This window comes from Pogoniulus pusillus, chromosome 7 (assembly GCF_015220805.1).
Source record: "Pogoniulus pusillus isolate bPogPus1 chromosome 7, bPogPus1.pri, whole genome shotgun sequence".
Taxonomy (NCBI): Eukaryota; Metazoa; Chordata; class Aves; order Piciformes; family Lybiidae; genus Pogoniulus; species Pogoniulus pusillus.
This window is the reverse complement of record NC_087270.1, coordinates 30,899,952-30,914,286: the sequence shown is the minus strand read 5'-3', so window position 1 is coordinate 30,914,286 and position 14,335 is coordinate 30,899,952. Positions and strand designations below refer to the sequence as shown.

The 14,335-nt window shown below is 38.4% G+C and overlaps 1 protein-coding gene across 6 annotated transcripts in view; it reads right to left on the bottom strand.

Annotated features, from left to right (window-relative positions):
* PUM2 (pumilio RNA binding family member 2) overlaps positions 1-14,335 on the bottom strand; it is a 69,887-nt gene that overhangs the window by 47,230 nt on the left and 8,322 nt on the right. For all 6 annotated transcript variants that reach the window (XM_064146398.1, XM_064146394.1, XM_064146396.1 and 3 more), the window contains exon 2: positions 1,778-1,846. In XM_064146398.1, the coding sequence (XP_064002468.1) occupies positions 1,778-1,828 (51 nt within the window). In that variant the 5' untranslated portion in view covers positions 1,829-1,846. The remainder of the gene's footprint in view (positions 1-1,777; positions 1,847-14,335) is intronic.

The window sequence follows — 14,335 nt, the reverse complement described above, 5'->3', positions numbered from 1 at the left end:
TATGAAACCCATCCACTCCACCAGACTATTGATACTATCACAGATACCACACTAATGCATTTCAAAAGGAGTTTTAAGACCTGGGGGATGGTGGGGGAAAGCAAGTATAACCATGGTGGCTGCTCGGCTTTCTAGAGAACACAACTTCATCTAATACTGCTTTTTCAAATGGGAGGCTCCAATGTGAATTCCTGGCTAATGCATAAAGTGCTGATAAGCCAACAGATTGGTTAAGCACTTCATTAAAGAAGAAAACCAAGTGATAACAGCCACATCTCAGTCCAGAAACATTCAGCAACTAGAAGAGAGCATTTTGGTTTTCATTAATAAGTTACAATTTCTGTAGAGATCACAGTCCTATCATCATTTAAGGGAAGTTAAACTGAAATACTGTCACTGGCCCAATTAGCAACTGAATTAGGTAAATAGTCAGCAAGACAAAAAGATCAGTATTTGAAAACTTTGTTCAACGTGAATTTATTTCGCTCCTATGTCCTGCCAGGGCAAGTAGCTCTAAACGCATACTGATTATCATGGAATAGTTTGTGTTGGGAGTGACAAAGATTACCTAGTTCAAATCCCTCTGCCATGGTCAGGAACAGCTACTAGACCTGGCTGCTCCAGTCTCCATCTAGCCTGGTTTTAAACATTTCTAAGGCTGGAGCCTCCACAGTTTCTTTGGGTAACCTGTTCCAGTGCCTCACTACACTCACGGTGAAGAGTTTCTTCCCAGTGTTTCAATCTAAATCTAGCTTCTTCCAGTTCAAAGTCATTACCCCTCATCCCATCACTACACATCCTTTTTTAAAAAGTCTCTCTCCAGCTAATGCTGTAGGACTCCTTCAAACAATGGAAAGCTGCTCTAAGCTCTCCCTGGAGCCTTCTCCAGACTGAACAACCCCATGTATCAGCCTCTCCTCATAGGATAGGTGCTCCAGGCCTCTGGTGATCTTCATGGACTTCCTCTGAACACAGTCTAACACTTTCATGTACTTCTTCTGTTGAGGGTTTCATAGCTGGACACAGCACTTTAGGTAGGGTCTTCACCCGGACAGAGAGGGAGAATCTCCTCCCTCAACCTGCAGGCCACACTTCTTTTGATACAGCCCAGGATACAGTTTGCATTCTAGGCTGCAAGTACACATTACTGGGTCATCCTGAGTGTCTCATTAAGCAGCAGTCTACAAACAGGTCAGGGAACTGCCCTGAAGGAGCTAAGTCATCCTCCATGAATTTACTTCCCCCTCCACTCATAATACACAAACTTAAAAAAAAAAAAATCAAGCAAAGAAAGCAAAACAATCCAAAAAGCCCTTTCTCCCTCACCACTAAATTATATAATAGCAGTCTTCAGCATGTTTTAAATCTCCTTTAAAGGAGTAACTACCAGCAAAATATCACACATTTCTGCTAGGGTATGCCAGTTTCGTTCTCTTCGGGAGCCAAATAATTTTCAGATCCCGTTCTCCTCTGCTTTTCAGGGGCAGTAAGCAACTGTTTCACCATCTCAGATACAATGACACTGAAAACATGCCTCATTTCATAGAGCTACACAAATTTTCAAATAAATTACTCCATCACTTCCCTAAGATTATCAGTTGTCTAAAAGACTGACATAGTAACACAGCAGATCCAGTCAACAACCATCCTGGTGTTCTTGCAAAGTGCTTAGTTTATCTTCACCTGCCAGAAAAATCAATTTGTTTTTAAGAGAAGCTCTTTGCTTCATGTCATGAAATTTAAGACTTCTTAAATTGTATCAACACATTATAATTACCTCTCCCATTCCCCGAGATTCTAGGGCAAGAGCCTGAAACTCATGATTCATTTCATCCACAGATCGAACCTGTGGGGAAAAAAGAGTGATCCATTAGTCAAATGTATTTTCAAAAGCTGAGTTTGTTATATGCTACAAGATTTCCGACAACTAAAGCACACACAAAATTTGCTAACCCAGGCTGAACATAAGTTTAGATCTGTGACAGATTCAGCTAATGACCCATGCCAGTATAATAATATGTGAGAAATTCCAAGAGACTTTTAAAATTTCCATCTTTGTATAGGTCTGTGTGGGCATCACCTACTATGGAAACAACAAACAATGTTACATTTGGAACAAATGTAAAGAATGTACTATGTCCTTTGAAAAGGAGATGAGTTGCTGCACACAAGGATGCTGAGTGCACTTAGAAGCAAACAAAGAAAAGCTCAGAAGACATGTCACAAAAGCTACAAGCAATGCATTGCTTTTAAAATCTAGTAACTGTAACCATAACAGTTCTATCACAACCTTCCAGGCTTTCTCCCAGAAAACAGCACTCTTCCTTCTCCATCTCTTGTCTTATTTTTTTTGATGGGTGCAAATATAAAAGGTATGTTACTAAAACAAGACTCGCTGCTGCCACAAACCACCTCCTTTTCTACAGTATGCAGATGCAATGCATCATGTGCACTCTTTCCAAGAACATGGTTTCCACAAGGAATTTTCAAGGCTTTGTCAAGCTTAGAAAAGCAAATAAAAAAACCCTGAAATCCAGAGTTGTTCCTCTCCTACTCCTCAGAATGAAGTGCAGCAGGATAAAATGGTTAAGTCATTTGAGCTTGAAGTAAAATTAAAGCTTGCCTCCCCAAACCAGTCTCTCCTGAGGAGTTAATTTTGCCTTGTAAAGCCTTCTATTTACATTACAGATAAAACAAAACCAAGTGATACCATGCAGCTGATAATATATTAGGATCACTTTTTCTTTTGGGGGCAGCAGGGGGGGATCAAATGCTTGGCAAAGAAACAATCTTGTGCTTTGAATATTTTAATATTCTGGCACAAACAACTTTCCAATTCTTTATAAGCATTGTAAAAGTGTTAATAACCTGTCAAGAGATGCTTTATTCTCAAAAATTCTATTCTCAAAATATTGTTATTGCCTCATAATCATTCTAAGCCATTAAATTCTGAGGTTCAGTGACTCTACTTTCAAGGAAGGTATTTCACAGCTCAGAGAAATACTCTCTCAAAATGAATGATATTTTAATGTGGATGGCTTCTGAAAGCAATTCCCAACAATTTCAGTGAGTATGTGTGCACAAATTAGAACCATGACCTTTCTTCTACTGATGCTGATATTTAAGTCAAGTAGGTTGATTTTATTATTTTAAAATCTGAAAGCAGATTACACATCTCTAAAAGAAGCTGAGTAATTTTCTAATTAATAAGAAAATATTTATATGAAACTGATTCATCAGCTCCAAGGGATAAAAAAAAATCTCTGTGCATGCATGTATTAAAATCTAACTGCAGAAGAGGAATCATTTAGGAAAAAAATCAGAAACTCAAATATTGAAGACTTCTGAATGGGGATACTGCAGCTTCTGAGAACAGATTTTCTTCTAGAGGTGGCTGAGAGTTCATTATCTTACCCTAAGCCACTGCCCATGCTTAAGTCATGTGGCTTTGTTTCAATTACAAGCAAACAAAAAGTTAAGATGCTTCGCTCTCAGCAGCACCTCTACACAACATTTGTCACTAAAGGTCATCTAACTATGTTTATCATAAATACCACCTAAATCAGTGGTAGGTAAAAAACCACCATACTTGAAAGATGCGTCTTTTGTGTGCTTTGTTGCAGTTTGTTGGGGGTTAGAGCTGCTGGTTCAAAGAGAGTCTGCAGAGATGTGAGTGTTGCTTGTTTGGAGGAGTTTTTGGTTAGGTTTGGATTTTTTAGTGTGTGTGTACTGCTGGTAGTTTTGTGGTTTGGCTTTTTTTGGTGCCAACTCCAACTGCTTTTTTGCTCACAGTAAAGTTCAAAACCATGGCCATGCACACTTCCAAGTCTCTAAGAAAAGACAATCCAAGACTCAAAGTAACAGCACAGCTAACTCCTGTTTTTCCTGAGCAGTTCAGAGTCAACTATAAGAAACGTATGTTTTCAGAAACTTTAGTACACTAAACATTTGATTTTTCTCACTGGCCTCTTCCTTAAACACGTAAAATGTAAAGTTTCTGTTATCTATTGCTAGCAGCAGGAAGAGTAACAATACCATTCTCCTGCTGTGGCAAAGGAGGTCTCCATTTCTGTTCCCATACAAAACAGCAACCCACAAAATTCTGTGCCATATCATGAATACATTTTTCACATATCAGTTTAGAAACTGGAAAACATACAAGCAGCACTAAAGCCTTCGGAAGATCTGCTTTCGGCAGTGCTAGCCCTATCATCACAACAGAAGGAAACATCCAGAGCTCCAATGAAGTTACATGTTCTACACACAAAGTGGCCTCCTGCAAGGAAGAACTTCGGTTAGAATCATCTGCATCTTTGGGAAGTTTTATTTTCTCTAATTCAATGCCAACATTCACCTAATTCATAAGCTCCAGAAATAAACATTATATCCTTCCTTATATCAAACTATTCATACCATTTAAAAAAAATACATAACACTTTTTAGTCATTCTCTGTCATCTGGAGTAATTCATAATTCAAAAAGATGCCTATGAAATTTACTGCTCAACATTTACATTGTTTTCCTGGTTGATATTTTTGTTGTTGTTTGGTTTGTGTTTTGTTTTCTCCCTTACAACCACTCTTAAGACTCTTCTTTCTCCATTTACCATGTGCCTGCTTTGCGGATTAGCTGCTAGACCTAATCTTAAGTTTTCAGGCATTGAACATCAATAAGCTTTTCAACTAAAAGAAGATGGCAATGGTTTCAACCTTCTATCACACATCAGATCACTTCTCAGCCTCCAAATTATGCACAAAAGTATACTACACACTAAGATAATCTTTAGGTATAACAACTCCTCACACACTACCGTTAGATAGAACAGCTTAACTGTATCCATGAACTTCTACAAATACTGGTAAGACAATTCAAATCTTTTTTATCTAACACAGAAACTGGATGCAATGCAGTGTCCACTTTCCATCACAGCATTAGGAAAGATTTTATCACACACGGAAAAGAAAAGTATATTTTTTAGTAGACTCTTTCTTCCTAAAGTGTCTATGCTTTTCCTCTCCCCCTGAAATTTACAAAATAATTTAACTCCAAAGGCCAACACAAAAGTCTTCCTTTGTCAATACTTATAGAAAGATCAGTTATCTCACTTCCTCTGTATTTTTACTACTAACGCTCAGTATGTCCACAAGGCAGTTCTTGATCATGACTGCTGCAATGTTCAGCCCATAAATTGAGCTCATGACAGAGCTAAGCATATCTAACCAGCTACTAATGAATGAACAGGACAGTCCTTCCCTCATTCCCATAATAGTTTTTACCACTTTTTTGATCCAGGTTTTTCTAAAAGAGGTAACTTGTTTTGAGCACAGTATGTAACAATAAAGCAACTGCAGACTTAACCAAAGATTCCAAACTGAAGCATCCCAAATAAACACAATGTTATGCATTTCTGACAAAAGCAACCAATTTTAAGTCCTAATACACATTTCCATGGTTATAATATCAAAAGCATAAAAATTTGCCTCAATAAACATTTACCATTTTTCACTGCATTAAAATACAGTGTTTCAAAATCAACTCTTAATTTTTTTCCAACATGAACTGAAGGCAAGGACAGGTCCAGCTTGGTACTTTAGGCTCCATAACTCATATTCTGAGATCAAACTACACTTTTGCACTATATGACCCAAAACACATTCACTCAAATACTCTAACAAAACCGAATTTAGTTTGTCAATTTATTTGGCCTGGTTCAGCAGTCACTCTGGCTCTACATGTTCTTCTGTTTCATTTCCTTGTGAATTTTGTATTTTAAGTTTGAGAAGCAATCCTACCAGTGCTGAAGACACCACCAACAAAAAAAAAAAAAATGAATCTAGGAGATTTTAAGGCAAGCTTTCTCAGTATTTATTAAGGGAGGGGAAAAAAAACCACCTACTCTCATTTTGCTGCCTGTTGGAGAGCTACATGAGGATTCAATGGCCTAGCAAGATTCTGGATACTGTTTCTAGCAACGGAATAAAACATGCTTTAGGAAACAAGTAATTACACTTACTCCGCTAGAACACAAACTCTCCCACAGGTAAGAAATTTATGTCTTCCCCACACAAGCTTTCACGAATGTCTTCCCACACAAATTCAAGCTATACCCAAAGAATGGCTAGAACTGCTAGCACAAGTGTTTCTATACTTACTGTCTGGTGTCCTCAAACTCAGGATTTTAATCCCTGAAATCCAACACTGGCAGAACTATCAGCCTCACATAAATTACTAATAATGTGTCTGTGTTACGTTTTCTTCAAGAGCTCAAGTGACATATTCCAACGTAAGTAGGGCATAGAGGTTATAAACTTAGCAAGCTTTTCAAAGTCTTTTAATCATGTAAGAAACTATCCACTCGCGTTTCTAAGAAATGTACAGGAAATCAAAGTGGCACACTGCAGAAGTCTGCCAAATAAAAGTCTAGAAGAGACAGCTAACAATATGTAATTCTATAAAACAGCAGAAAAATCTCATTAAAAATTTGTTTCATTGGAGTTCAACAGGAAAATATTTCCAAAAAATTCATTAAAACAGTTGACTAAAATAATATACACCCACACACTTTTTAGCTTATTATTTAACTGAGCAACCTTTTAACAAATGGGTTGACTGCTCCATTTACTGTTTCTAAAACAAGCTGAAGCACTGTGTTTCATAAAAGAAAATCTATAGGTTTAATTTTTAACACGAAATAGTTTAAGTGTAAATCTCATCTCCTCTGGTGAGACTCCTACTAATCTTCCCTCTGTATATTATTCTGAATCACTCCAAAGTTCTTCCATAAATGTACCAAAAAGAAAAGAGATTTAGCAAGGCCAAGTGCAGGGTTCTACACTTTGACCACAACAACCCCAAGCAGAGCTACAGGCTGGGGACAGAGTGGGTGGAGAGCAGCCAGGAAGAAAGGGACCTAGGGGTGCTGGTAGACAGCAGGCTGAACATGAGCCAGAAGTGTGCCCAGGTGGCCAGGAGAGCCAAGGGCATCCTGGCCTGGATCAAGAACAGTGTGGCCAGTAGGATGAGGGAGGTTATTCTTCTCCTGTACTCAGCACTGGTCAGGCCACACCTTGAGTATTGTGTCCAGTTCTGGGCTCCTCAATTCAAGAGAGATGTTGAGATCCTGGAACATGTCCAGAGAAGGGCAACAAAGCTGGCTGAGAGGCCTGGAATACAAACCCTATAAAGAGAAGCTGCAGGAGCTTGGGGTGTTTAGCCTGGAGAAGAGGAGGCTGGGGGGTGACCTCATTGATGTCTACAACTACCTGAAGGGAGGTTGTAGCCAGGTGGGGTTTAGTTTCTTCTCCCAGGCAACCAGCAATAGAACAAGGGGGCACAGCCTCAAGTTGTGCTGGGGGCTGGTATAGGCTGGATGTTAGGAGGAAGTTCTTGACAGAGAGAGTGATTGGCATTGGAATGGGCTGCCCAGAGAGGTGGTGGAGTTGCTGCCCCTGGAGGTGTTCAAGAAAAGACTGGATGAGGCACTCAGTGCCATGGTCTACTTGATCGGATAGGGCTGGGTGATATGTTGGACTGGATGATCTTGAAGGTCACTTCCAACCTGGTTGACTCTATGATTCTAAATTCAGAAGCTTGACAACAAAGCCATGAAATCAAATCTGAATTGGAGTTCTTGTATAAACACTTATTTTTTAATTGCTGACAACTACTTAATATACATCCATGACAAATCTCTTCTAATTTTAAATATCTGCACTTTCCTAATTAAGCCTGTCAGTCAGCATCACCTCCCTTCAACAGTGCTACCAGTGACATAACAGAAGTTTAAAGGTATTCATGACACCCATTATTGTTCCACTCTACACTGAAAGGCTTTGTCAGTAGTAATGCCATACAGCTACTTCTGTAAGAAAGTGTGACACTAATTTGCTGCATAGCTGTTTTGAGACCACACTTCATTACTTCATCATTATCTCTCACTTAAAAAAAACTTAATAGGTTTAAAGAATTTGAAAACTTGAGTGGTCTCTAGGCAATATGGTATTTTTTTAAAAGGCTTAAAACTTCGCCTTTTTCTGAAGATGAAACTCTGTAAAAACTCCAAATTTATCTACACACAACTAGGAACTAGGGACAATTTATCTCAATACATACTGCAATGATTAATGCAATATTTAACTTTCACTCTAATAGCCAACAAGCTTTACTTAAATGTGTTAACAAAAATTTGAACAATAGGATTGTACAAGTCTAAAGTAAAAATTGCCACAAATTAACTTTTGACATTGCAATGAAGACTGTTTTTTTTACTGATATGCTTTCCTTAGATAATTATTGTTTTCACTTTTCTATTTGCTAGCAGAAAACCCAGAACAGACCTTATCCCACTCACACTTGAAAAGTGAAAAAACAAGCTTTTTTGTTTCAAAATGTATGTAATTTTATACTACCTTGAAAAGAATGTAACTTTAAAGGACCCCTGGGAATATAACTGCTTTGTAAGCAATGTAATTGATACCAAGAAAAGGATTTTGCACATATGTATATGTACATCCACATCTCCCCGTCATTAAAAGGAAATTACAGAAGTCAATCACACACAATTCCCAGGAAACTATTTTGTGCTATTGCAGCACTGGTATCAGAGAAGTTCCTCCCATCCCCAGTAATTCTGGATAAAGAGCAATCCCCTTTCTCACTTACTTTCTTTTTCTTCACTCATGAATATAGCAGATATGTTCAATATGCCACTCATTTTCCAAGCACATAGTTTTCAAGAATGATAGATGCAAAACCTGAAGTTCCACCAGTTATTCTCCTGCCTAGAAGTTTCTAGCATCATGACTTCTCCCTTGCAGTCCAGTAACCTTTTAACAAGCTCTGTTTTGTTGTGGTTTCTTTTTTTTCTTTTTTGAATTCTCCTCCAACAGGCAAGAGGAAGCTAGAGAATCCCAACAGTCTGGTCTTATTGGACTGTTACTAAAACCAGAGATGAAGAAATGAAACTACCTAGTCTTGAGGCAATGAACTCAACTGCAAAAAGTATAAAAAAGAAATTCAGAAGTTTTAGATGTCTCACTCCACTACAAGTAAGTAGTTGTTCAAAGAAAGCTGCTGATAAAGCACACTTCTCTGTATCACCAGCACAAAATGCTGGTTAAAAAAAAATTTAAAATATATGCTAGCCTGCTTCAAAATCTATCTTGATTCTTTAAACACTGTATAACCTCAAGGACAGCCAGAAAATGGTAAAGAGTTTTTCTTTTAATGTATTTTAGAAGAATTGCTACAGGGAAGCATGTATGTTTTCTACTTTATCTGTCTACAGCAGGAGAATAGACACTTCAAGAAGCTGCTGTTATCAGTTTTTTCAAATGTCTTCCAAAAATGTTCCCCTTGAATAACGTGTATGGAAATTAATCACAGGTTCTGACAATTGCATAAAAGGGAAAAAAATCCCAACACAGTAAATCATAGAAAAAGCTAAAGAAGCTTCTAATTCAATAAACCTCATTTCCAATTCAGTAAGAACAGTGGCTTAGCGTTGGACATTAATATCTCATTAAATGTTGGCCAGCGCAATTCTTCAAAGGTACTAAAGAGTTTCAAGTAACACTGAAAACTTTACACTGATGACAATTAAGCTGCTGGAAATAAAGAAGACCGCTTACAATTCAAACTGAATTAAAGCTTTGTAATAAAAATTAGTTCAAAGAGTGGTATTCATACAATGATGTATTTAAAGCCAAAATTTTCAACCTTTCACTTAAAAAGACAAAAAAATAAGAGCACTTATATGGAAATGTACCTAGCAGCACATGAACAGCAGAAAGACAGGTAGAAAGAGTAACTGTAGACACCACACACACCCTCTCTACTCCCACCCCATGTCTGAATTACCAACTAACAAAATAGAAAAACATCCTCTTACAAGCAAATTTCCTTATTAGATGTATGAATTTCAGAACATCCAAAACAAAGGATTGTCTGAAATTATTTATCTATGTGCTGTCCCCCCTGCTTCGCTTCACATATTTAATCACTTCTTCACTTTGCTCCCTGTGAATTCCAATCTCCATTGTTTTCACTGAAGAGAAAAAGCTTTCACATAACTCTTCATAAAGATGCACAAGGGACCTCATCACCCTGACTTTAACGTAAACTGTACCAAACCAAGGTAGCTCAAAAAATGTGCAGCTCCTCCAAGCAATAAAAGAGTGGACATGCATTTTAATAGGCCTCAATTTTAATCACACAAAAAAAGAAAGCAAACTACATTCTACACATGGAGATTAGAATTTAGATTAAAATAAATAACACTGACCCAATTTTACAATATTGTTATTTTCTTGCCACCGTGAATAATAGAAGTAATAAAAATATGAATATACTACAAATGCAAAATGCGTGAATGACTATATGCAGTCATTTTTTCCCAAGGTTACTGGCTCCCATCACCTTACCTTGTGCTAACAAAAAACTCTCCTAGAATCCCCAAAACAAGCTTTTGCTTTGTGACAAAATTCCAGAACCACATAATAATCACATTTGCAATGATCACATAATCTCAGCTGGAGCCTTTGGGAATAAAATGTGAAGAAACTTCAACTGCCTCCACGAGCAGCCAGCTCAAGTGTCTGGTTCCTATTTTGTCAAGCTCTGAGGTGCAGGAATGTGCACTAGCTGTTTCCAACCCAGGTTACTTTCAGAAGCCATGCTACCATTCACATCCATTCACTGCCAGTAATTCCTCACAGATCTGAACTGATTCTGTACAGAGCTTCTGGAATAATTTACCTACATATAAATCAAGGATAATGCACAGCTGACCACATGCTGTTTCTTTTGCTGTATTGTCAAACCAGACTCTCTTCATAATTACTGAATAAGCACTGAGGTGTGAAGGACTCTACCTCAAAGAGCTCTCAGTTTAAGTGTTAGACAAATTACAGAGACTGATACAACGAGAAACTGAACTGGCAAAGAACAAAGTAGCCATTTACATTAATACACTCACCAACGCACAAATGTCAAGTATCTGGAGACATCACGGCATGTGTAGATGTAACGATTATCTCAAGGAATAGGTAAAAAAAAAAAATTAAAAATGAAGAAAGCACAAACACACTTGTGAACACACTTCATAAAGACACAACTAATGCTACAATCCACAAAGAAGCAGTATCAGCTCACAGACAGACAGCACAATAAACATATGCACCAGATGGGAGTTAGTCAATTATCACCAGCCTGAACTATCAACGGCAGTTCAAAACACTGGTGAAAAGGTCAGAAAGTATGCAGATACAACAAACTGACAGATGTGACTGGAAGGGATGATTAGAGCCTCTGAAGAACACAAGTTACACAGAATAAAACTGTTTGCACCAGTTAGGTGACTACAATTATGCTCTTTGTCCAAACAACACTTCCTTTAAGATGTCTACTCCACACACCACGTGCTTGAAATTACTACAAACAAATCAAATCTCTGCAAAGCTCAAAGCTGTAATTTTCTTCTCTCCAGCCAGGAAAGTGATTTAAAGTACATCATGGAAAATTTCTCAATGCTTTTCTTCCATTTGAATTACATGAAAACACGTTGCAGTATGTCACAAAATATTCCCTTCTAGCTACTTCAAATCAGAGAAAGACAAGTTAAGTTCCCTCTGGCAGCTATGCCTGCTGCTAGAAGTGTTACAGTCACAACCAGGTAGCAAGGTGATCTCTAAAGTATGCAGGTTGTAAGACACGGATTTTTTTTTTTAAACACACACAAAGCTGCAACTTCTTAAAATGCACCTGAAAAATCTTATGATACTTCTTCTAAATCACACACTAGTATAATGGAAAAATCTCACAAGCAACTTGTTCAACAAAGCTTTTCTAATAAAGCGTACATTTCCTAAAATAGGAATCAAATGCCTTCCCCTAAACACAACAGAAAAATGTTTGCATTCTAACATTTCTTTTCCTAGTTTACGAGGCTTGAAAAGTGTGTCTGAAAAGGTCCTTAAGTCATAAACTCGACATTCATAATCTGGGAGTCTAGTTAAGTGAAGCTAACACTGATGTAATTGAAGAAAATAGCAAAACAAAACAAAACAAAAAACCAACCACTGCAAGGGAACACAGAAACACAAAGTAATTATTGAACCTACTGACTGCAGAAACACAAGTAAATTATCTTCAGAACAGCTTCAGATAGATCTTAACTTTACAGGGAGGAGGAGCCATGCATTAGCTACGGTAAAACATGAGCTTTCACTACGACACACTAACAAGAAAAGGAAGTATTTATGTGCTGCATAGTTGCTTAGCACTTGAAAAGCTCTTAAAGCATCTGATTATGAAAGTTAAAGCAGCTAAAATAAAAATTGTGAACTTCAGAAGTTGAAAACAAAGTCAGGAAACAAGGACTGCAAGCTTACTTAGATTCCTAGGGACTATTTAAAGTAGTATCTATAAAAGAAAGAATTAATGATTCAAGAGATGCATCTCCCACTATATGTTCAAGAAACAGACTATAGTGTGCTCAGTTTGAATACTGAGACTGTGCTCACTGCTCCAAAGGGATGGCTATATAACTGAGGTCTCATATGGGAAATTTCCCCATTTCTATTGTACCAACATATTAGCCACTATCTTATTAGAGCAAACCAAATTTCATTGTTTAAAATCAAGGCAACATTTCTGCTAGAAATTGTCCATTTTATTTTGGAGGCAACATTAAACATTTGCACATTTTAATAACATCCACACATTTTCTCATGGCAGCGCTACAGACTGGGGACAGAGTGGGTGGAGTGCAGCCAGGAAGAAAAGGACCTGGAGGTACTGGTACATGGTGGGCTGAACATGAGCCAACAGTGTGCCCAGGTGCCCAAGAGAGCCAATGGCACATCGGGAACAGTGTGGCTAGTAGGATGAGGGAGGTTATTCTTCTCCTGTGCTCAACACTGGACAGGCCACACCTTGAGTACTGTGTCCAGTTCTGGGCTCCCCAATTCAAGAGAAATGTTGAAATCCCGGAACATGTCCAGAGAAGGGTGACAAAGCTGGTGAGGACTGGAACACAAACCCTATGAGGAGAGGCTGAGGGAGCTGAGGGTGTGCAGCCTGCAGAAGAGGAGGCTCAGGGGTGACCTCATTGCTCTCTACAACTACCTGAAGGGAGATCGTAGCCAGGTAGGGGTCAGTGTCTTCTGCGAGGCAATCAGACACAGAACAAGGGGACACAGTGTCAAGTTGTGCCAGGGAAGGTACAGGCTGGATGTTAGGAGGAAGTTCTTCCCAGAGGGAGTGATTGGCATTGGAATGGGCTGCCCAGGGAGGTGGTGGAGTCACTGTCCCTGGAGATGTTCAAAAAAAGCCTGGATGAGGCACTTAGTGCCATGGTCTTAGTTGATTGGCTAGGGCTGGGTGACAGTTCGGACTGGATAATCTTGGAGGTTCTTTGCAACCTGGCTGATTCTATGATTAATAGATCTACATGAAATCATGCTGAGTACTAGTAAAAAACAATACAGAGCTTCTCTGTACTGTATCACAGAAGTGCTGAAAAGCTCTTGAACTCAGACCTTTTTGTTCCCTTCACTTTCTTCCCTCCCATTTTTTTTTTCTTTGTTACAACAGCCATTCTACAAAACTTCTCTGGAAGTCTGTACATTCCAATAGATGAGTTCTAGTCATTGTGGCTCAAGGAAAGTTTTGTGCAAAGTCACAATTTATATTCTTTTGTTTATAGCGCAACTATCCTTGGGATGCTTTGAAAAGATTACAACAATCAGAGCATTGACCTGGCATTATTGTGCTTATCACTTCTTGCTCTTCAGTCTGACAAACGCTTTGGTAGACCTAGCTGCGGGACCCAAATGTTTTTACCATCAGTTCCTACCTTTTCCCCTTCTAGTGGAGGCAGAAAAAGCAGAAGTAGGAAAGATGTTTAATTTAATAACATGATTCAGGTTTAAGTACTTCTGCCATGAGGAAGGGAGTATAGGGAAGACAGGGAAGGAAAGGAGGACAAATAACTTGGGCTCTTTGCTTCAGCACATGGGAAGAACATTTGCAAGTATTCTGACATCCAAAAACATATACCCTGAGCTTCCCAAAAACCTCATCTCTGTACTGTCTCATATTATGGAGTTACTTCTAATCGCTAAGCCTTTGTATCCTAGACAATTTTTAATTACAGAAGTGATGAGAAGTAATGACAAACAGATCCCTAACTGCAGCCCCATGGGGATGTTAACAAAAGGATAATGCCAAAGTGGTCTTCCTCACATGCTGTGCTATCCAAGAGCCTGAAAGACGAAAAAAGTAAGAACCCCTAGTGAGATAGTCCTTAAGTTCATTATCTTTTATAACTCCTGCA